At 38.8% G+C, this 24,431-nt stretch overlaps 1 protein-coding gene across 2 annotated transcripts in view; it reads left to right on the top strand.

Moving 5' to 3' along the window:
- Positions 1-24,431, top strand: part of BTBD7 (BTB domain containing 7) — a 52,033-nt gene that overhangs the window by 4,909 nt on the left and 22,693 nt on the right. For both annotated transcript variants that reach the window (XM_054275994.1, XM_054275993.1), the window contains exons 2-3: positions 13,754-13,939; positions 18,949-20,028. In XM_054275994.1, coding sequence (XP_054131969.1) covers positions 13,858-13,939; positions 18,949-20,028 — 1,162 coding nt within the window. In that variant the 5' untranslated portion in view covers positions 13,754-13,857. The remainder of the gene's footprint in view (positions 1-13,753; positions 13,940-18,948; positions 20,029-24,431) is intronic.

Genomic DNA, 24,431 nt, shown 5'->3' with positions numbered 1-24,431 from the left:
GACCTAGAACTTGCAGAAGCTCTGTGGGATCAGTAGAGCTGTAAAATATATCTCTGTGTGCTTGCCTGTGCATATTAAACTGCAGCTTGGGTGAGAGATTGTTCTCATAGTCTGCCACTGATTTTAAACAAGGTTTCATCTACAAAGAGCAAGAATACCAGGGTCTTGTGAAGGTGTCCAACATGAGTAAAACTTTGTAACTATTTGTATGAAAATTGAAGTATTTTTTGAGTGACCAAGTAGATCACATTGCATTAGTGAGAAATTGAAGTGCTGCTTTGCTTATCATCTGCTATTCCAGATCCCTGTACTGCAGTGAAGAATATAAAACACTTCTGTAAATGGGTAGGTTATTTTAAGTTCTTTAAAAATAATCAGTATGAGTGACAAAAGTTCCTTTTCATGCTTTTTTTTTCTCCTGACCCCAATATTGGAAATGCTGCTTGAGAGCTAATTAAAAGCATTCTAACATAACAAATACAATCAGAATGCAACAAGACAGTATTTTGTGGACTGGTGCTCCCTTATTCTTTGATCTCTTTTGATCTTCTGCTTTAGCTTTTTTCAAATGATGATTCTTCATGTAAAGATGGGGGAGAAGTGGTTCATTGACTGTTAGAACTGGGTTTGTTGTGGATTTGGTGATTTTTTTGACTTAGTCTAGGAAGATGTCTTTTTTAAAGCCTTCCTGCTGCTGTGATAAGTATACTGCTTATCCACTTAAATTCTGCAGTGTATAAGTTCTTGTGCTGAAGTTCTTTTTACATGTGGGGGCATTTAGAGGTTTTTCTCATGTACCCAGATGTGTGTCTTAAAATACATAGATGACTAACAACCTCTGAAGCTGCTTGTGGTACTTAACTGAATGACCAGGAGATTTCATCCTGAAGAAGGAAGGAGCATAGGCATACACAGTGGAATTTTGCATTACCCATTTAAAATACCCCTGATGAATCCCAGATTAATGAAGCATGTGACTATATTAAAGGCTGATGTCTTGAACCTTGGTTCATCCTGTACTGGTCATCTCAATTTCAGCCATCTTGAGAGATGAAATGAGATGCATATAAAATGTCTAGGATGCAGGTAGAGAAGATAATGTTAATAGGTTCATGGATTTCTTTGCAGTCATTCTAGTAGTGACTGCTGCTCTCTGAAATACATCAAATTGCTTATACTGTCGTTTTAAGTTGAAAATGCCTTTGCCAGCCTATAATGAGGTACTTCTAGGAAGCCTTTGAAATTGTTTTTTATTACACCACAGTGACAGGCAAGGCATAAGAATGCTGAATTGACAAAATGCACGCTGGAGATGGGAAGCTTTGTGTTACTCAGTACTCAGTGTAGTGATGGCCTTGGTGCTGAGGGAGGAATAACCTAGGTTGTGTCAGTACTGAGAGGCAGCAGTTGTTACTGGGGAGCTGCATGCAAGCCCATAATCTCTGCAGAGGAACCTGTGTGACAGCATGAGGGGCTACTCCGTGTCCTTGTGAGCCCCCCACACTCCCAGTGCATCAAGTATCTCCATCTTCTCTGCAGTTTATTTTCATGAGTGATTAGCTTATCTAAATTTTGGATAAGAATGTGTGTTTAAACACACATTTAAATTCTTTAAATTCTCACATCCCACCTTGGCTGACTGTTTCGGTTTTTAGAGGTTTTTTTTGTATGGCCAAAGATAATATTTAAGAGAATAATTTGATGTATCCTTTCTTAAAATACATTAAAAGGTACATTATTTAGGTCAAAAAGTACCTCCTGCTTCGTATTTGGTCATTAAAATCTCTTTAGGGTTTAGTCTTCCATTAAGCATTTCTGGAAATGTGTATTTGTACTTGAAATGCCAAAATATCCTTCTAACACAGTAAGGTTAACATGCTGTATGAGGCCTGTCTAACTGTATTTTGTAGTTCTAGGCATGGTTCTGAAGACCTGGTAACCTGTGGTAAAGTGACTCTCATAAGTATTTCTGCAGTGCATCAAAGCTGCTTGTCTTTAACTGCAGTTGACTACAGTCTTTGATGTTCTAGCCGGGGCAATTGCTACTTGAAGTTGGTTTTAAAGCTTAAATTACATGTCCTCTGAAAATGATGTTAATCAGAAGTACAGTCTTATTACAAACTTTCTAAAATACCTGTTCATACTACTCAGGGCTTTTCCACTACAAGTAAAGTAAAATTTGTCGTGTCTTGTTCTGAGTTTCTCAAGACATTTGAATTTCTCTGCTGAGAACATCTGAGGTAATTTTGTTACTGCATAATTTCTCAGTTAATTATTGGCTCCAAGTTTCCCCTTTGGATTAACAGACTTGTGCTGATCTAGGTATTTCCCCACCACTACCTTGGGCATCTGCTGCCCTTTCTCTTCCTTCCCTTCTTCCCTCATTCTGTTGTTTAGCTACCAATTTATTTTTGCTGGAGAATTAAATTGGAAAGTGCCACATTTTGTGACTTGAGTGTTAGCTACATCAAAGCTCAGTTGTATCAGGCACTTGCCATCTTCAATAGTAATGAGGGTGCTTTTATTTAAATATCTTGTGGATCTGGAGTTTCATCCTTGTTTTATGTTTGGAAGGAAAGGGAACTTGCCCTTTTCTCCACATATATGAGATTGATGAGTTTCATTATTGAAATGAACCTTTCATTTTTTGTTAATCTGAAAACTGATCCAGCTAAAAACTGTTCTGTTCATTGAACATGAAAGGAGAGTTGAGTGGGAATGATCATCTAGGTAGAGAGGGAAGTGAGATTTCTTTGATTTCTTTTTTTTTTTTTTTTTGGGGGGGGGGCAGTGTTGTCTTTTTTTCTATACATTAATGAACTTTTCAAATGATGGAAGAATCAAAGGAGATTTGAGGAGTAGAGCACAGGCTGGTAAAGTTACTGCATTTTGCCCTTTCTTTGAATGTGAAGGAATTGTGGAATCAAGGACAGCTGTGCATGAAACAGAAAGATGAACAAAATGTGGTCTAAAATTACATTAGGAGCAATGGGTTTCTTTAATGAAGTAACTCCTGTAATTAGTGCAATGCAACGAATTTTGCTTTTCTCCTAAAAGTTTTGTTTTATTTCTTTGAAAAATCCAGTTATTTTTTTAGTATTCTGGGACATCTGAAAAGCTTCAAATCTTGTGGGGAGAGAAGGAAGAGTTAAGGCATGTCAGCAGTCTGCTCAAAGGGCAGATTTGCCTTAGCAAATAGTTAAACAAGAAACCACCCCATAAGCTTTTCGAACTCTGCAGCCTTTAAAAGTCTGTGTTCATGAGTTATGTGTGGATGTTGCTGAATTAATGAAATTAAATGTGTACATGATTGGTGCCTCTGTTTTCAGAAACAACGTTATGTCAACATTCGTGATGCTCCTTTGACTGTTCTGTAAAACTTGCACATTCATGTTACAGAACAAAAAATGCTTTGGAAGTGCGGAGAGAGCTTGTTGCAGGAAATGTGGAAGACATAACTTCCTTTTCTTGCCAAGGGGAAAATGTAAACAAAGCTCCAACTTAATTGTAGGCTAAGTACTAGTCTGGTTTTCTGACTAAGCCTTTCCTTCCTTAATTGATTTCTTTTATCACTGAGAAAGTATGTTTTCTGAAATGAATTCCTGTAGTTTTGGGCAGGACATTCCTTGAAGTTTGTGAGCTTTTAGTTGTTGCTCCACTTTTATGGAATCTAAATGTAGGTATTAATGAAAATAACTACTGAAACTGAAGTTACTGGTATAACTTTTGAGGGAAAATATTTCAGTATTAATGTATTTTGCTACTATCTTCAAAATGGCTGAAATGTTTGAAGTATACAGCATAGAAAAACTTCTTGGCATCAGGTGTTATAAATGTTAGTTGGTAGTATCAGTGTGGCTCTTAAAATTTTCTGCTGAAGTTAATGAATTTAAAGTAACTGCAGAAGAGTCCAACCAATGGGGACGTCTTTCAAATGTCTAAGTTTTTAAGTAACTGATAAAATCTTAGTATATTCAGATGTAATTGATTTATAAGAACAGGTATAAGATCATTGTGTTAGTTGTGGGGGGGTTGTCTTAAAAACCTCTAAATACAAGGGAAGTGTTCTGTTGCTTTGACCAGGGATTTCACCCTTGCTCAGGGAGGCAGCAGTACATAACCAGTTCACATGGTCTCAGATAAGTCAACTGTTGTATAAATACCATGTCCAATCAATTTTACAAATTGATTTTGTATTGCTTCCTGTAGCAGTGAACAGAATAGACTTGGGAAGGTGTGAGTGTCACATCTGGTGCCAGGCCAGGGTGACTCGAAGAGAGAACAGAAAGCATGACTGCAAGGGTATAGTTTTGGGGAGGTGGGAGGCAGTCTGATAGGAGTAGTCTGCTCTCTTCATATTGAGAGCTGTGAGATCCAGTTCCAGTTTTAGCTGCCTGTCAGACAAACGTGCTGGAGTTCCCTCTTCCTGTCTGTTATCTGCCACTCTCTCCAGCAGTGGGATGATGGATCAGCCATTTGAAATTACTTGGTTTGTGATCATATAATCTCTGTATGCAGTGTGAGGAGGAGCAAGAAAACCCCTTGGCAGGATGGAGTGTGAGGGAAAAGTACACAAAAAAGTTCCCTGTTAGTTTGACTTTGGTGGTAGTATCAGATCACCCTGGTGTACCCGTGAAGAGCTGACAGGCAGTGAGTCCTGCATACATGTTCTCTTCTCTCTGTCAGAGGATGAGTTCACTGCATTGAGGGGAATATATTTAAAAGGCACATAGGCTTGGATTTGTATTTTTTCCTATATGAGTAATACCTAGATGCATGTGTATTCTGGCACTGCAAATTTAAAATCATCCAAGCATTCAAAAAAGCAGCAGCTCCCATGGACCTCTTCAGTAGTGATGGCTGCTATGTGAAGTGTTGTTCACCAGGGAGGGAACAAACTGCACAGACACAGAGAAAAATAAATACAGGCCAAAGAAGCAGCAATCAGCCACCTGGATACTGGGAGCTTTGTACTGGTGAATCCCAGCAGTAGCTGCTGCTGTCTAAATTGCCTTTCTCTGCTAGGACTGCCCTAGCTTTGCAGGTGATTTTTCCTACTGTTAATTTTTTAGGAGCTCTGGAGAAGAAAAGTGTATTGCAAAGGTGGTATTATAGCTGCCCACTTAAAGTAAGATGTTTCCATTGACAGTGGTAGTTGGCTGAGTGAAGATTGAGGCAGTGCTGTACTTGGGCAGCAGCTGGGGCAGCCACACCAAAGGATCAAGTGAAAACAAACACGGTCCAGTCAGGACTTGCAAACCTCTCCAAACATCTGCTACAGTGAGGAGGTACAGCTCTGCTGCAGGAATAGGTGCGTGGGGACTGGCAATGTTTATTTTTTGAAGACTGTGTCTACTGAGTATTAGTCAAAGTGAATGTTGTATTTGATTGTGGGGAGCAAAGTAACCTTTTCTTGCTGTTCTTCTCTGTGGCATCATCTGGGTTCCTTGAGCCATTTGGTAAACTGGTGCAGGGAGCTGACTACACTGGGGAGAAAAAAAGTCTCACAGAAGAGAATTCCTGTGTTCAGTTGCTGACACAATGGAGGAGCTTTGGGGAGGTGCTGGTGGTAGCTGTGGTGAGCACTGGCACTGAAGAAATGTGTGTGGAACTAATGTTGGTGAACCAGCTTAGGTTTGTATACACCAAATAATGCATTTTGAATCCAGATTGCAACTGTAGTTTTGTTGGATGCAGGACTTGTCGTGGCTTGTGGCTTACTGTTGAAAGTATTCAAACTGTAGCTGTAATGAGTTAATTTTATGGCTGTGACTTAATGCTCCTCAATGAGGAAAATCAGTGTTTCTTTAATAAAATTCCTGATGTCTCATGAAATGACTGGACTAGATTGCTTTTTGAGTTTTTTACCACACCTTTTCATGTTCCCTCTTCCAGTTTTTCTATTGTATATAGATGTATCCATTAGTGTTAAATGTGTAAGAAATGATGCTAGGAGCCAATACTTCAAACTTGTTTTATCAAAGAGAAGAGGCTGAGTGGGTGAAACTGCTGTTGTGTGATGACAGAAGGACCCACAGAGAGGATGGTGTACAGAAGAAAAGGAATGGTGGTGTATTAAGGCCTGAAGTGTAGAGAAAATTGTTTTGGATATACAGCAATATTGGTAATGGCAGTTTCTAGCCACAGGCAGGGGTTTCAGTGGAAATAGATGAACTGTGTATTGTTACCAAGCATCTTGGAGGCTTGAGTATAAAGGAAGAGTATTGTATAGAAACACTGTAGTCATGAGGAATGATGTTCCAAGCAACAGAAATGTCACAAGATGTTGTTACTGATACAGTGACTGGCTGGCAGGATGAAGAGTTGATTGCAGCCAAAGTAAAATAGAAGTAATTTTTCATCTGATCTATTAAAAGAGGCCACCTTCATGGGAAGGATGATCAATATGTGGGTCCAAGGCTTTTTAGTTTGCTTTGATGTTGGAGCTATTGTTGTGAAAACCCCAAGCAGTGTCATCACCAGAGATGACTCAGGCTGTGGAAGTTAATAAGGGAGCTGAAGCTGAGTGATCAAAAGGTTGCTTTGTGAAGGTGAGTTGAAAATAGTAAGTCATAAGATGGGGTGGGTGCTGCTTGCCTGCTGAGGTAGGCACAGAGCAGTGTCTGGGATTGCCCTGTGAGTTACTCTAATGCACCCTCACAGGCAGAGCATGTTCTCAGGGGAAGTGTGAGTGTGACTGTGCACTGAATTGACAGGCACTATTGTGTACAGGAAACTCCCACGTCCTCATTCAGAGTAAATGGCTTTCTGTGAAATAATTGGGCCTGGATAAAAGGGGAAAATAACTCCAGTACAAGGAAAACTGTAGGGTGTATGGATCTTCCATATGATTGGGGTTTGAGCCAGGATTTTCCCATCTTAGTAGATTTGTTAATTGAAAACAGGATTTTGTGTTGTGGTTGGGTCACAGCTTGAGCAAGAGGACGAATTCCCTTTCTTAATGAGACACGGAGGGATCTTTGGAAGGCACTCTCAGACTAAATGGAATAAAATTCCTTGGGGATAGAAGGCTGTGGAGATGAAAGACTGCTTGCCCTGTTCCAGAAGAAGCAGCAATCCTGTTGACAGATAAACAGTACGGGGATGAGAAGCCTGTGAAATAGGCTCTGTAAAGGTGGTACAGCTTCATGTGGAAGGTTATTACTTCTGCTCCACTTTTGCCTTTTCCAGAGGGGGAAAAAGAACAGGTGACCATGGATATTGCTGCAATAATGGACAGTCATTATCTGGAGACACACTGAGGAGGAGAGTGGTCTTACCTCAGTATCCAAGGCTGAATGCAGCTGAGATCTCCATGAGTTAGGTAGCTGCCTGACAAGACAAAGTGTTGGCCTGAACTTTGATTGAAAGAAATAATGCAGGCTACTTTAAAAAAAGAAAAAAAAAAGTCTCTTCCTTTTTCTGAGGTACTTTTCATGTAATTTGGAAGTTCCTGTTTTTGTCTTAACCAACTGATGTGTTCGTATATGTAAACCAAAGAATATTTGCCGTTCCTAAAAAAAAACAAAACAAGTGGGTAATTTTTGCTCATAAGAGGCCTTTTGAAACACATTTAGACTTCTCAAAATTTATCACAGTATGTCAGACTATGCTGCAATTATTCTAGACTGGCTAAAATTAATTATCCTCATTTTCCTGTAAATGGATATGTTCATACCTAATTAATCTGTTTAGTGATATTGATAAAGATTTGGTGGATAGGATTTTTCTGATTTTCTTATAAAGTAGATTTAATTATGTTTTTATCTAAATCAGATAATGTTCCTTTCAAGTAAACTTGTGAAAAAATGGAGTCATTGAAGAATACATGCTGTCATTTCACTTCAAGAGAGTCCTAGAGGGCCATAAATGAGCTCTTGCTCATTTGGCTGAAAGAAGTGTTTTGAATTCATCTTCAAGAGCATTACTTGAGTCTTTCATATGAATGTTAAAAATCAGAGTAGACTTTTAGTATATTAGTGTGGTTTTGCAACTAACTGTAAGAATCACTGATGTGGAGAGATGAAAATTTATTTGCTGGTATATGAGGACATTTAAGTTGCTTGGGAGGAACAGCCTATTCCTGCAGGATTGTACTGCTGTAATTCACTTAGTCTCTGTGTCCTTTGTGTGTTTGAATTTTTTAGCTGCTGGATTTTTTTGTGTTTAGAGGAATCTAAATATGTTGATGTCCCCCACCTCCCCACTGCTGTTAGTGATTTGACCTGTCAGTCCCTGTTAATGACATTATTTTTTTACTTCTACAATGTGACATGTTCATATCATACTTGAAGTTGCTTTGCCGATATCAGAAATACTACTTTGAGCACTGTGTGCAAAGCCAGCATTGAAAAGAGGTTTTTTTTCCTGTAAGTTCTGTGGATTTTTTACAACTGTTGAAATGGTGCTCAGTGTTTTCAATTTCTGAAGTGTGTGTATCCTCAGGACTACACCTTTGTGCTCTGTTTGAGCATAGTTCTTTTAACTTTCACTCTGATTCCTCAGAGAAAATGTTGAAAATCAGTACAGATTGTTTGTTGGTGGGTTTTCCCCACTAAAACTCAGTCCAGTGATTCTCAACAAATCTAGAAATAAAAAGCTAGGACTGTTATGGTGTTTTTATCACCTCTGTTTTGAAAGAACTTCTTGATGGAAAAGCATACTACTTCATGGAAGAGAAAATGCTGTAAATTTTGTGCTTAACTATAAGAAAGGGTTCTTTGTGATAGCTGGAACTCATGATTCTCAGCAAAGACTGAGTAATGCAGTCACTTTCATAATCTGGTTATATCTGCTTTTTCTTGCCCTCTTGAGCTGGTAACTGCTGATGTGGCTTAAGTTCTGGTGCTTTTCCTTATTGGATTTTTCTTTCTTTCCAATGCAGTGAATAATGAAACAACACAGATTCATTAGCCCATGTAGAACATTACCCATTTCTTATATTTGTACGGAACTGATCCACACCACAACCTTTCAGCTGTTGCAGTTGCATCTTACTACTGTATCATCCAGTTAATTTTGAATAATGATAAATGTTGATTGCTTGACCTGATTATAAAAAGGAGTCAAAATAGTCTTTGTGTGGATTTGCATGTGTGTCAGGCATAATCAACTGAGCCTTCAAATTTCAGTTGTTTCCTTTGAACAGAAAATCACTTGCCAGTTATAGGATTTCTTTAAGGTACACTGTCCCATATACATTCAGTCCTTTAGCATGTACTTTTCCAAGACTGGAGACTTGACCTCCACAAAATCTGAGAATGTGCCAGTACCTCTGAGTGTCCCATCCATGGAAAAAGAGGAAGGTCAGGACAAGTAGCACTCAGTTCCTGTCAGCCCCTCTTACTTGGAGAACCACTTTCTCCAAGGAAATTGAGGTAAATACTCCATGCATATCTGAACAAGCAATTGGAGCTCCAGCCACAAGCAACTTCGTCTTCGTTTTTAAGAGCTTGTGCCTTTGGATATTGTTGGCTTGTAATTCCGGCAGTGTACTGCATGACAACCAGCATGGGCTGGCTCTGGAAACTTCCCAGTGGATGGGAACTTGCTTCTGTTCTTCTGAGCATGGGATTGTTCCTGAATCACTTTGTGATGGCTCAGGGCTCTCAATTGGTCACCAGATCACTGTTCTGCTGGAGACAGGTTCAGGATGTTAAGGTTGGTGGGATACACTCTGGGCATGATAGCAATGGCCCATTCTCACAAGTTCTTTCTGTTTTAGTTGATCTACCTAACTTCTATGAGAATAAGTTTCACCTTGCTGAAATTTAGTTGACGTGTTTCCTTACTAGGGTTGGTGCTTTTTATCGCTGCATCTTGTCATCTCATCTTGCAGTGAAGTTGTGCTTGTTACTCGAAAAGAGCTGTTGGGGCAAAATAGCATAGCATTTTTAGGCTGGATAAAAATCTAAGCAAACATGAATAAGTTGTTCTTATGATGCCTGGGTTGTCATTTACTCATTGTAAATTTAAAGCATGTTAGGTAAAATGAAAACCTGAAATACCATGTTGGTACAGGTATGTGCATGTACTTGATATAATTTCCTACTTTAGTTTTAATATTATGCTATTACATAATCCTATGGCAGCAACTCCAAAAGAAATACAAAGGTCTTAAAATTTTACAGGGGAAAAATCAAATGGTTGTAAAACCTGTTGTAGTACTCTTGACTTTGCCCTTTACATTAATTGGATCCCAGTGATTTACAGGAAATTTTATGAAACATTTGTATTGAGTGATGATATAAACAAAGTGTCACTGTTACCCAAAGTCCATTCTGTACAGAGACTTTTTGTTAAATCAAAATTCCCAGTCCAGGAATACCTGGCTGCCAGCCCAGATACCTCAGATGCATGTCATCTAGCTTCTTAGGATTTTAGATTCAGTGTGACAAATATTGAGAAGACTGAGAAATTTATTTTAGGCTGGAACCTTTAAGCAGACTTGTGCTTATTTTAGATTTTATTCTGAGTATCAGTACAATCTGAAAGTCACTTTTGTGCTGTTTTGTAGGATTTGGAGTGGTAATTTTGGTTTCTATTAACTTCCTCATTTCATATAACACACTCCATATACTTTTTCTGCACTACAGGCTTTTTTAAACAAGCTTTGACATAGTTGAACTCCTTTCCTGTGTATGTGTGTACGTTCAAACACATCTGTACGTGCGTCACTGCCCTCAACAACGGCTTCACTTGGTCAGCAGATGTTGAATTTAGTTTCACTGTGGTAAGGCTTATGGGGATGCATGCAGGCTTTTAATAAAAAGTAAAGAAAAAGCTCACCTAATGGTGGTTTTTAAAACAAAATTCCATGGGTGTATCCTGAAGCTAACATGCAATTTAAAAATTCTTCAGATAAGCTGAAATAAGGGAACTTTTGGTGTGCAGGATAACTTCTGCAAGAAAAGACTAAATCTGTCTTTCCTTTTGAAGCTAAAGATCTAATTGTTTGTGGTTTTGGAGTTTTTCCTCTCCTTTTACCCTTTCACTGTGGAGAAGCTGCATTCTTGACTTGGCATTTTTGTAGTAGCTCAGTTGTATTGTCTGGACTGAGCTAGACTAGATGATGCTAGACTAACTTCTGTTCAGGTGGGTTGTGTTTAGTACAGAGGCTGAAGTGGACAATAGCAAACAAACCAAACCAAAAAAGGGCATCTAAATCCATGGGTAGTTCAAGTACACTTTGCTGTCAAAAGATGCAGTAGTGCAAGTATTCAAGTGACGCCCTAACAAACAAATTGGGTGGCTGATACTGTTCCAACTTCTTGTTCAGGTTGGCTGTAATGTGGGTCAGTTCATCTGATTTACAAACTACTTGGGACAGAACCAACAAGGTAGGAAAAGTGGGTATGAGAATGAAGAGAGGAAGGCAGGGCTTCCTTCAGGACTGAGTTCACCTCTGGTGCTAGCTAAATTTTTTGGAAAATGCAACATGGATTATATAATATTATCTTGTAAAATTTAGTGCTGTATTAAAAAATAAATGTACTTTCAGTTGATACATGAGGTTAAGGACAGTAGTGGAACTAAAGCTATGATTGGTTTTGAGCCATGGGGCCCAGTACACTTTATGAACTACAAAATATTTGAATTCAAGATGCAAAATACTCTTAAGAAATCAGCCTGCACACAGATGACTTAGCAGTGCATGGAAGTTATGTATTCTAAATTTAGTGAACCAGGGACTTGGTTCTGAATATTGAGTGCTTATTTATTAAAAAAAAGCGCCCAACACTTCTATTTTCTTCTCTCTTTTACTTAGCTCCTGGGCTCTTTCCTGTGTCAGGAAGAACTGAAAACTGTTAGTAGACATCTAATAGACAAATTATCACACCACAGCTGAATGCAGAAAAGTGGAATAACAATGGCATTATTTCAGGACTCAAGTCCAAATGAACCAAGTCCAATTTTAGGTGAGAAAAGGGAAATTGTTGGCATATCTGCTCAGGTTGCTAGCCTTTACCTGTAAGCAAGTTAGCATTTAAACTGAAAGGTGACTTTTGCCTTCACAAAGTTTGTCCTGGGTGTAACTAATTCCATCTAGAAATTTATGCCACATTTAAGCAACATATTCTTGGTGCGTATAGAAATTGCTTGGAGCTTCACTGTATTAATGATTTTATTTTCTAAGTGTTTTTTCTAAAGTCAGTGAAGTTTTTCAGAAATGAAGTAGAGATCCACACCATATGGATTCAGTAACCTTTGAACAGCTTATTTCTGCACAAGGGAGATGAGTGCCTGCAATGGCTAACACTGAACTAATCCAACACCTTGTGTTTGCTGAGAAGATTTACTGGTATTTGCTGGTGTGATGTTTTGTGTGTTCTCTGGTTCTGTCTTCATCCTGAGTAGGCTTCTGTTCGTGTAGGAGGGTGTTTTATCTTTGTTTCCTGATGTGTAGCAAGCTGGATCTGCATGGAGGCAAGTTCAAGATTGCATGCAGTTGAGGTGGCCTGGCTGTGTGGCTGGGCAGGGCAGGCATGGGAGCTGCCTTTGCTCATTTACGGGCCTGGAGGTTGCTTGAAAGCTGCTGTGGTGGTTTCATGGTTGTGTCTCCTGCCCTAGCAGAGCTCCACTGGTGCTCAGGAGGCTGCAGCTGTGTGAGGCCACCCTGGGATATGCACACACCAGAGCAGCAATTCTGCCTGATAACCTGGCTTTACAGACATGGCTTTCAAACCCTTCCCTACTCTTCCTCCTCATGTAGCCGGCCCTCAAATGCTGGAGCACTTGTTCCCCTCACCTCTTTGCCTGCAGCAATTTGCAGCCTTTTTCTTCTGGGCCTGTCTCTCACTTTCTGCTCCCCAGGATCTGCACTTTGAAACATGAACTTGTATGTCACTTTCTTAGCCAATTTAACATGCCAGAGACTACCAAGAAAGGAAAAAAATTCAGAAGCATGTAGCAAATCCACATGTGTTCACAATATTCAAGGGAATCTAAAAAATTCTTAGCATAGACTTTATCTTTCTGTTATTCTTTATCTTCAAGTTTGTGTTTTGAAAGGGGACACAAGATGACAGTTGTTCTTCATGTGGTAATTTTTATTTTTCAGTATTAATATTTTAACACTGCTAATATTGGAATAAATTATAATGACTTTGTTGTACATTAGCAATGAATCCTTGTTCAAATCACCTCAGAACTAATTTCTATGATGTTTTCAAATGCCAAAAAAACCTTTAATGAATCCTTAAATGCCTTTTTTTACTATTTTAAATGCACTTCTAGGTTTTCTCAATTCTAAATTTGAAAAGCAGTAATGAATGAGAACTGTGTAAATGTAATGAATAAAAATGCAGCTGAAATAAGTCATGATGGTATAATCTCCATCAGGACTGGCTTATTTAGCTTTCTCAATCAGTATAATTCAGTTTGGGATTTTTTAACCATGTGGGAATAGGTATAAACATGCATGAAAGGTCGCTTTTGGTATAGTCATAGAAGAGCATCTAGTCTAGACCAAGTTCTCCTTGAAAATTTCTTAGCTAAAAACTTGATGGCCATCCTATTCCATGTTGCAATTTATCATATGATTTGGGAATGGTTTGGAACATTACAGATTCTCGTGGGGAAAAAAATATTTCTGGTCTTGGTTTAGTCATGCAAATAAAAGGGTATCTTGAAAGTGTTTGAGGTTTTATTTTATGAAAATACTGTGTGCTGGAAGCTGAGTTTGTTTTATCTAAATCATGTAACATTTAGTGACAAATAATGAAGTCACCTTATTGGTGTTTTTGTTCTTCAGAAATGGAGGAACAGAACGCTGGACCTGGGATTGAAGATTTCTAAAGGATTATGGGATTATACATTGAAGAGCCAGCAGGCGGAATGCCTGAGTGACTGAAGAAAATGGGTGCTAATGCATCAAACTACCCTCACTCGTGTTCCCCAAGGGTAGGGGGAAATTCACAGGCACAACAGACATTCATAGGTAACTCTTTCCAGTTATCTTGTCACTTTCATAAATGGCTTGGTGGATTGTGAATGGACTGGATTTGATTTGCTTGCAGAAATGTTATGGAGAGCTGCTATTTTCTAGGTCACCAGTTTGAATCCATTCAAGCTCAATCGTGCATGAAATTCGGTACTGTCCATCTGTTTGGCCTCTGTGTGCAATGAGTTGATCTGCCTTTTGCCAGTAAACAGTTGCCAGATTATTTAAATAAAATAAGTGGAGCTTTTTTATAATTAAGCCATGCATGCTAGTTTTCCTGGTTCAAGAGCAGTCACTTTCTGTTAACACTCATACTGTTTTCTGCTCTTCCTCAGAATTTCTGTCAAACTGTGTCAGAGCATGTAAAAGCCTTGATCATCAGTATTCATTGTAATATTGACATTGTGTCCAAGTGAATTACCTCCCTACTGCTAGAAGGGATATCTCTGGTAATAAACCTGTTAAAGTAACAAACAGGCTTCTCTGCCTTTTCCTGTTTCTGTAAATGGCGAAGGGGATGCTTACTGTCCTAACAGTGTTATTTACAAGCCAGGACTTTGCTTAGCTGGAGACATGTGTTGAAGTGCCCTTAAGAAAGTATTTTCTCATCCTAGTCATAACTGGGACAGCCATTACCTTTATGCGTTTTTCAGTTTAGTACAAAGAGACCTCAATGTAGATCTAAGTACTGTCACACTATAAATAATAAACAGCTATGTTATGAATCTGAAAGAAGGCAGTCTCTGAGAAGATAAATATTCCTTAAAAAAAACTCAACCCTGACAGCCTGAAGAATGATCTTAGCAGTAAATAACATCAATAGTTTATAAATGCTTTTCTCCTTTATGCTTCAGCTTGCAACACTGCATAAGTAGTTATTGATATTCAGTGTTACTTCTCTTTTTAATCACCGTTGAAAGCAGAGTGATATCCTTAGCAGAGGAAAAATTGACTCACTTTGTAAATTTTCTCTTTTTTTCTCAGCTTTCATAGCATTCCTGGCTCTGAGGTCTGTCTCATTTGAGGACAGATCACAAACTGTTACATTTAAGGATGTGTATGCTGTCACAGCATGTCGAGGAAGAACTTTTAGTGCTAACATCATGGATATTCACGCTGTAAAGTTCCCCTCGAGGGTTTGTGTATTTTCAGTGTATCATACCTAACTAGTAAAAGATTTGCTCCAGTCTGCATATGTGCTTTCTAAAATGTGGCTAAAATGCTTCTCTTACATGTCTTGGTGTTTTTAATCTGCCCCTATATTGAGTGAAGAGAAACCCTAAGAGGCCTTGAAACAGGCAGATTTGCAGAGTGAAACACCTTTTGAGCAGATTTGAAGAGATTTCCAAAGGCTACAATAAATTCCCAATAAACTTTCTACATGATATGTGGAAGGTTTAGTTGATGCTCTTTGTTATTAAACTCAAAATAGAAACCCATTATGTAGTATGTCACAAGAAATTTACTGACCCTCATAACCTATGGGAAATGGTGGCTGAGACTCTTTTTGAGGAAAGCCTAAAACCATGTGCTTGTCTCATCTTAGGGAAGGCAGATGAGCTTTCTGGGTAAAATTCTTGCTGAAAATATCCTGATATTATGGGGTTCAATGAGTGTGCTATCTACATCACATGGGTACGTCTCTTCTTCTCACTTTGTGGCATTTGGCTCTTTCTCGTTTTGATTTTTGTTTCCATTATTGGTTTTTGTAGCTGTCTCAGCAGAAAATAGGTGTATCCTAAAATTGATAGCTGAGGTCTTCATCATTTGCTAATACTAATGTTTTAGTGTTAAATCAGCTTTTACATGTTTGGGGTTTAGGTGTTATGGGGTTTTTGTTTGTTAGGGGGTAGTGGAGTGGAGTGTCTGTATTGTGAGGTTTTTTTATGTAGAAGGCATTATATCTATTCACTGCCCTAAAGCAGAACTGGAGGACAGAGTTAGAATAGCTGTATAATATGTATTAGTTGCCTTATTCCTGGAAACTGGATTTAGGCCTGTAGGTTTGTTTTAGACATGCTACTTTGCCATTAAAGCACTGCACTGTGTTTCATGCTAAATGTAGGATGAGTGCTGAAGTCTGAGAACTGATATGGGCAAAGCACAGTAGTTTCATAGTGTGAGCTCCTATTGTTACTTTACTTCATCCTAGTTTGCTTATAGTTTATGAAGAGGAGATAAATCAGTAAAAATAGTGTAGTGCACTTACTGGAAATAATGCTTTTGTTTTAGCAAAAGCTTAATTAGTCATCTTCTTGCTGTTTTGTCTGCAGCATTCAGGGGGAGGATTTCACAGCATTTCCTAGGGTGGTACATCTGTTCAAGATGTTTGCTTTTTTATATAGAGCTCTATAATTAGATATTATAATGTGTGGGCATGCAAAGAACTAAACAGATCCCATTTTTCATTGTCAAGTTCCCAAGCAGCTCCCCTAGGCAGTCATCTGTTTCTGTAAATATTTGTCCCAAGCTGGGTATGGTCTAGGGGCATGAAGTAGCAATTGCTTTTGAACAGCATTTAATAGATTGATACCTTTCAGTATAGTGCTGAGGAATAATTAATTTTTTTCCTACTTTTAATGCTGCTACCTTATGAAGGAATACAGGCAGCCCAAAAACATTCTCTTCCAGATTCTTTTCTTTGAGAGATATGGGGCCAGCAGCTGTTGTGAACCCAGAGAGGCTGTGATGGTGCATCTCTGTTTCTTACAAAAAGCAGTTTTGTGATGGTGCTTTTGCAGTAGTGCTTTATCTGTTGGTAAGGGTTAATAGCACTGTTTGCAGTACCTCCAGAGTTAAATCTTTTAAGTAGCTCAGGGTACACAAAGGTTTGAATGGCGTTTTAGTATTTTGTGGTGATTCATGTGCAAGTAATACCTCACAGCAGCCTGTAGGGAAGAAGGAAATTAAGACTTGCCGTGTCCTAGTTTTCCTTTAGTGGAATGTTAGAGAATGTTCTGCACTCAGATTTGCCATCAGAATCCAACGTACTTCAAATAGAAATGAGCTGGCATGTTCTCTGGCAAGAGAATCTGTCGTTATAGAGTGACCAAAGTGTAGTTATGCTTCTATTGTGAAATGTACTGCTTTCAATGAAGGAGGAATTCTACACTTCTCTCTATCAGCAGGAGGCTGAAGCTCTACTTTTCCATTGTCATATTTAGTATAGCATGTGGAAGGATTTTTTATGGTGGATTTTGCAGCACAAGCTCTTTGTTGAAGTTGTCTTGTGTTACTCCTATTATTTTCATTTAAATTGATATTCTTTTCACTTCTTGAAATTTTAATATTATTAATAACATGTTGCCTGACCAAGCAAATTTTAAACTTGGATAAAATGGTTAGATGTCTTTCCTCAAATAAAACCAAGTTCTTTCTCAAAGTTTTTACTAATAGAAGAATAAAACCACTGCATTGCATGGTTTGTGGGAGTTTTAATTAGCTGGACGTAAAAGCCACTGTGTAAGTTATTTAGTTATTGAGGCTTAAACAATAAAACAATTTACAGAATTGTTAGGTTGCTACAGCTGCCTTAGTCTCAAATACAGCTTTGAATTAGTACTGTGTCTTTCAAAGTTCAGGAAATACTTGAAATTACATGGTAACTAAATGCCCTGTGTTTTGTCAGACTGGGCCATAACATCACTGTGAAACAGCATCACAGCAAATCTGCCTGTTACAGGTGGAGCTGTGAGACTCCAGTGATAGAACACATTGTAAAAGGCCCCAAAAGTTCTGGTTCTAGGGTGGACTTTGGAAGATTAAAAAAAAGGTAACAAGTAGTGAACCTGCACAAGTGTACTAACAGAAACATAAACTATTCCTGACAGAAAAGAGACAAATACTATTTCAGATGAACCTGTGATTGTTATTGATCTGCGTAGCATTTGCAAATGTTTCCTTCTGATTCTTCTTTGGTCCAGAAGTGGGAGTTTGGTTTGTGTACTTCCTTTTCTCTTTTCTTGTTGTGTCTGAGGTTCTTCACCATCTGGCTTAGAGTGAAAGCTCTGTAAATAAACTTAAATTAGAAAATAACCCTTAAACAGAAGCATGACTCTCACATTAAAGCTATGGTTTTTAACTGCCTTTTTTCCTCCTAAAACACTACTTTGGTTTTCCATTACTTGTTGAAATGCAGATTCTAATTCCTTTTTTCCTCACTGAATTGCTATCAGTATTAATTCCTAATAAAATTTCCCTATAAATTATTTTTTGAGAAGAAAAATAATTATATGTATACTTTAGTTGTATAATGCTCTGTTCACAGGAAATCTTCAATAATACAGTAAAATTTCCATTCTCCATATTATTTTTGATGGTGTGTATGCACAAATGAGTATTTGTAGTTCTGTGGAAAGGAGCCCATTTTATGTGTCTGACTTTGGCATTACTTGATTATTGCTGACAGGATTTTTACTTTTCTTTCTAAATTATCTCTGAAAATAATCCCCGAGTGTTTTGGTACTATGTTCTCTCTTTTTCTGTTGTGACTGTAGCCATCTGATACCAGGTATGTGTCTGTTGTTTTAGTGACACTTAATGCTAGAACAGACTTTGAAAACACTTTGAAGGGGGGATTGTGAGTATTTCACTGAGATATTAGACCTAGAAAAAGTTAATACAATTACACTTCTACTGTTAAAATTGCAGTATTCTCTTCCTACTTAGATAAGTGTACCATATGCTCTGGAGCTACATCAACTGGCACTGCTTGGTTCTTAAAATTGAATATGTTTTTTTAAAAACCCAACCAAACAAACAAAAAAACCCAGACATTAAAAACCAAACCAAAACACCTTGAAACCCAGCAAACTACAAACTTTGTAAATGCAAATAAAAGGCTTTGTTCTTAAGGGCCAGAAAAGGCTTCAGTTGTGATCTTATCTGATGTGAGGAGAAGGAAGAACTGTATAACTTGCAGAATCATTGATGGAGTATTTAGGTGTTATGGCCCTTCCTTTTAAATATAAAGAATAAATGTGTTCGATTTTTCTTTTTGCCTTTAGGGACATCATCCTACTCTCATCAAGGTTTTGGCTGTGAATCAAAGCTGTATAGCCTTGACCATGGCCACGAGAAACCTCAAGACAAGAAAAAGAAAACCTCTGGCCTTGCCACCCTCAAGAAGAAATTCATTAAGCGTCGGAAATCGAGCCGCTCTGCCGACCACGCCAAGCAGATGCGGGAGCTCCTCTCAGGCTGGGATGTCAGAGATGTCAACGCGTTAGTAGAGGAATATGAAGGAACATCAGCCTTAAAGGAACTTTATCTACAAGCTAATTTGGCAAGACCAGAAGCCAGGACGCTACAAAAAGACATGGCTGAACTTTATCAATACAAATATTGTACCGATGTAGACTTAATATTTCAAGAAACTTGTTTTCCTGTGCATCGTGCGATATTGGCGGCAAGATGTCCATTTTTTAAGACGCTGCTTTCTTCCTCACCAGAGTATGGGGCAGAAATAATAATGGATATTAACACAGCTGGCATAGATATGCCTATGTTTTCTGCTTTGTTACACTACCTTTATACGGGCGAGTTTGGAATGGAGGATTCGCGATTCCAAAACGTTGATATTCTTGTGCAGCTTAGCGAAGAATTTGGAACGCCAAATTCCTTAGATGTTGACATGCGTGCCCTGTTTGATTATATGTGCTACTACGATGTGGTTCTTAGCTTTTCATCCAACTCTGACTTGGTTGAAACTTTTGGTGGAAGTCAGAACTGTCTAGATGAAGAGCTCAGAGCACACAAAGCTATTATTTCATCACGGTCTCCCTTTTTCCGCCACTTGCTGCAGAGAAGGATACGCACTGGTGAAGAAATCACAGACCGAACTCTACGGACTCCAACTAGAATTATATTGGATGAATCTATCATACCAAAAAAATATGCTAAGGTCATTTTGAACTGTATGTATACAGATGTGGTAGACCTCTCCGTTTTGCACTCCAGTCCTTCGGTGGGCAGTTTAAGTGAAGTTCAGGCTCTTGTAGCAGGAAAACTAAACATGACTAGGGCTGAAGAAGCCATGGAGCTTTATCACATAGCACTGTTCTTGGAGTTTAACATGCTTGCACAAGGTATGTAATACTGCCCTCGTTGTAGAATGTATGACCTCATTAGAACAACTTTTAGCAATTTTGCAGTGTAGGGATGCTTATTGTCAGCTATCAGTGGCTGACAGTTCCTTTAGAAATGGAATTTGTTTTCCATCTGTAAGTTGTCAATAATGCATCTATTTTCTAGGGACAGAAGGAATGTCGTGCAAGAGATTTAGTTGTATGGCACATCATTGTTGAAGCATGTTAGTTTTATCTAGTATGTATAACTGGTCCTGATATTTCTAATGCTTATCTGCTTTCTGTAATCCATTTTTTGGGTGTAAACTACAGAGAGATCCTTGCTAAGAGGAGGAAATATTTAGACTTGTTAGGAAGTGTCTGTGTATGTTTACAGGGTGGTAAACTTGAATTACTATTTCTGTGGTTCATTTCAAAGACACCAGCCCTGCAGTCTTGCTGTTGGAAGGAAAACTTTAGCAGCTTGATTGCAGTAGTCTTAGGTCTTTAATGTCAGCTCTATGAACAGAGCTGAAGGCAGGGTCAGTCAGTATTTTCAGACATAAAGTTTAGAAAGTTTTACTGCTTCCGTTATTCAAATCTTGGTTACATACAACCTCCTGACCTGAATTACTGCAATCTCAGGTGAGGTGTCCAAGCACTGATCAGTGCACTAATGGTGCTTCTTGTGGTGGCAGCAGCTTTGCCTACAGTTTTGTCTGTTGGTGTTTGAGCTGTTCAGTGGCCATATGATATATAATGAAGTATGAGAATTGCTTCAGGCCTTGCTGATGGGGAATAAGAATTTTACTTTTGAGCTGAGAAAGGGAAAATGGAACTCACTGATATATCAGCAACATAATTTGTTTAAATTAGTTTAATTTTTTTTTAACAAAAGTAACTTTTTACAGTAGGTCTGTACATCTAGCTGTCAGATTAAGTTTGACAAGATTGAAACCTTATATTGTAAGCTATAAAGTAGTTCTGAGTAAAATAGGAAACTTGATAAAGAGTGGACAGGAAAGGGCGGTATAAGCACTACAGGAAGAGGTCATATTTTTAATGAGTTCTCCTAATGGTTACATGAAACTGAGAGTGATAAGGATATGACAAAGTAATAGAACTACTGTAGCTCATGTGGAGTTTGCTGTTAGGAAACTAATTTTCAGATTGTGCTGAAAGCTGAAATAATTGTACTGCAGTAAAACTGGCACAGATCAAAGGGGATGTGTTTTCTGAGGCAACACGCTACAGGATGCAATTGAACTGTTCTTAGGCTCAGAATCATCCAATCCCAGAGCAGCCCGGGTTAGAAGGGGCCTCAAAAGATCATGGGATCCAACCTATCCAAGTGAGAAAGTGAGTTTAGGTGAGATTGTCCAGCATTCTGTCCAATCACTTCTTGAAAACCACCAGTGCTGTGTCCCTGGGGAGATTGTCCTGGTGAAGTGATTGTTCTTGTTGCAAAATCCTTTTTTGTTGAGATGTTTTCTAGTGCAATTTATACCTGCTGCCCCTTCATGTGGCTTCTTTAGAGAAGAGACCCTCTGTCCTCCTTATAGCTGCCCTACAGTAGCTCAGGGTCTGGGAATACTGTGGCAAGGTCCCCTGAGCCTTCTGTTCTTGAGGGAGAAGAGACCTCACTTCCTTCAGGCTTTCCTCGTAGGCTGAGTTCTCCAGTACTTTGATCAACATCATGGCACTCCTTCAGATCCTCTCTTCTCTGTCTGCATATTTCCTATTTCTGTTGTTTCCTTCTCAGTATGTTTCAGAACAGGCAAGAAGTTTTACTATAGTTGAACTATGGTATTAAGTTAATTTCTATATGATATGCACAAACTAATAGTACTTGAGAACAACTCCTTGGATCAGCTGAAAGCCAGAAAGGAAAATGGGTTGAAATTAAAGATGTGATGGAGTTTCTCAATTTTGGTGTGTGCTAAAAGGATTTAATGTGGTCAGGGAATACTAATGAGAGAATTAAATAGTGAATGAAACCCTCAGTGAGACACTGAATAGTTATGCACTGTTTCATAGATGAAGAGGGTGCAATTCTTTTCCTCAGATTGGAAACCTAAACTGGAACAATTGTGATCTGGAGGTGCTCTGATGAAGCAGTGTCAGTTACAGCAAAGCAGAAAAGCAATGGCAGATAGAGAACTTTCCACAGAAACTTAGGTAAACTTAGAAAATAAAAGCCATTTTCCTATCTATATGTTAGTAAATACTGAAAAATGAGCTGATATTTTATTTGGTGTTGAGTTTGTTTCTGCTCACTTTAAGTTGAGCTCACTTGGATCAGCATGTCCTAAACTGGCACTCATTTCAGTAGTGCACTGCTCTGGAATGTATAACCCATGAGTCAGTGGTAACAAGATCTGTACTTTTTCCTGGAAGTTGTCCCCAGTGCTGCCTCTAGGAGAGTGATAATTCAGGCAGCAGCAGGAGCTGCACTGGGCTTCACTTCAGCAGCACACTTGAGTGGCTGGAGCCCGAGAGTGCAGCAGGGCAGGCTCAGTGCTGTGGCCCTCTGGATGAACTGGAGCTGTAGTGTTTTGGGGGTGGTCATAGGGAGCAGGTAGAGGGGTGCAGTGGCATTCAGAGGTTTTCTTCTTTCTATAGTAAATCCCTTTCTGACTGCAAAAGTAGTGAGATTGAGGGGTGGGGCTGTTGTTACACAGGGGAGAAATGCAGTAAAATCAGCAAGTGTTGAAATCTATTTAATTATCAAATACTAAAAAATGTAGGTTTGGCACTCCTTCAGATATTGAAATTCTAGATGTTAACTTCACCTAATTAGGATTTTACAAATTGGTGCTGCGTTCCCTAGCTACAGGAGAAAGTAGTAAGCACTGTGTAGATCTGTATATGCCAGTGGAATCAGAATCTAATAGTTTCATATTTAATTTGCAGAGTTCATGTTTAGGTCACTGGTACTGTGCAGACATGGAAGAACTGTTCTGGTATAATCTTATAATCAAAATTAAAAAGAAGCTTATTTGGTCAGGGAAAACTGTGTGCCTGCACGTGACTGAGATCACTTAAAGATGTGCTTTAGTCATGGCCACTGTTCTTGTTTTTGACTTACTTGTAGCATCTTGTCCTCATTTGTATGATACTTAACATGAGGTAGATGGGAAATCTTAATTTCAGTAGTGTCCATCCTATTCCCTGGTTTCACAACTAGGAGACTTCTGTGCTGGAAGCTGTCACTCAGACGTCTGACTTGCAGGTGTTATGCAGAGTGATGGGGAGGAGACAGCCTTGTGTGGGTGTTGGAGGTCACTGAGCAGGCAGTTCACCTGACATCATCTCTTAGCCTGGATCTCTGGCAGTGTTTTTCCACTCTGTGGTGCAGCAGGTGTCCAGTTCTCCCCAAGTACTGACTGATCCCATCAGCTGGCTTTTGCAGGAGCTGATGTCTTAAGTTTCTTCTCTAGATTTCCACATCCTCAGTTGAAGTTTTTTGTTTCAGTTCACTCCTGCTGGCCAGTTGTGAACTTGTGAAGGCTTGTCTCCCTGGTTTCGTGGAAAATATTTTGGGCTTATTATGTTAAGTCTGGATTCTCTTTCCAGTTCATTTTTCTCACTTCCACTCAGTTTTGCCTGGGTGTTTGTAACTGAGTGTCAAGTGAAATTGATGTATTTTAAAGCTTCTGATCAACTGTTTTTGTTTTCAACAGATTTTAGTTTGATTTGTCTTCAGGGACCTTTCTAAGTATCCAGATGTTGTAATTTTTCTTCAGTTTCAGCAGATGATTCAGCTTTGACTATTTCCATGGAAATTTTCCCATTCCTAACACAGTGATACTTCTTTTTCTGACTATTGTGATTTAATAGGTAATTTCCCTATGGTGAAGATGGTGATGAGTATGTGCAATGAATCTTTACCATCCAAGTGAAGCAGGACAATCTTTATCTAGAATTTCCTCTGCCTTCATCTTGATTTGTTTTAGCTGAGGAGTGTCACTTATCTTTCAAGAGAAACTGAAATGAATATTTCAATGAACTATTTTGAGTAAATGAGCTAATCAGCAAGCATATCTGGTCAATAGAGCTGATCATACTGAAACCTATTTGTACCTAATACAACTATCACTGCTCTTAGGGGTGCTCAGGTAATTTTTACAGTCAGAAGTGAAACTCTTCAGGGGTTCCACAGAGGCTATGAGCAATAGAGCCCTCTCCAGGAGGTTGGAGCACATCCCTTAGTGGGATGTTTCTGTGCTCTGCCTGCCTGTTTCTGCCCTCTGCTGCAGTTTTTCTGTCTTCGTGCTACCTTACTGCTGTCTATCAACTGTACTGGTGCAATTATTTTAACACATTGATTCATAAAGATTTGGTTTAATATCACTTATCCCTTGTTCTTCTGTAGTACAGTTACTAAAATGAAATTAGTTCCCTAGTCCTGTTCATCACAGATT

Source organism: Melozone crissalis, unplaced genomic scaffold (assembly GCF_028551555.1).
Source record: "Melozone crissalis strain CALT ecotype California unplaced genomic scaffold, PUWL_Pcris_2 ptg000018l_1, whole genome shotgun sequence".
NCBI lineage: Eukaryota > Metazoa > Chordata > Aves > Passeriformes > Passerellidae > Melozone > Melozone crissalis.
The sequence above is the reverse complement of the archived record's forward strand: the minus strand, read 5'-3'. Positions and strand labels throughout refer to the sequence as shown.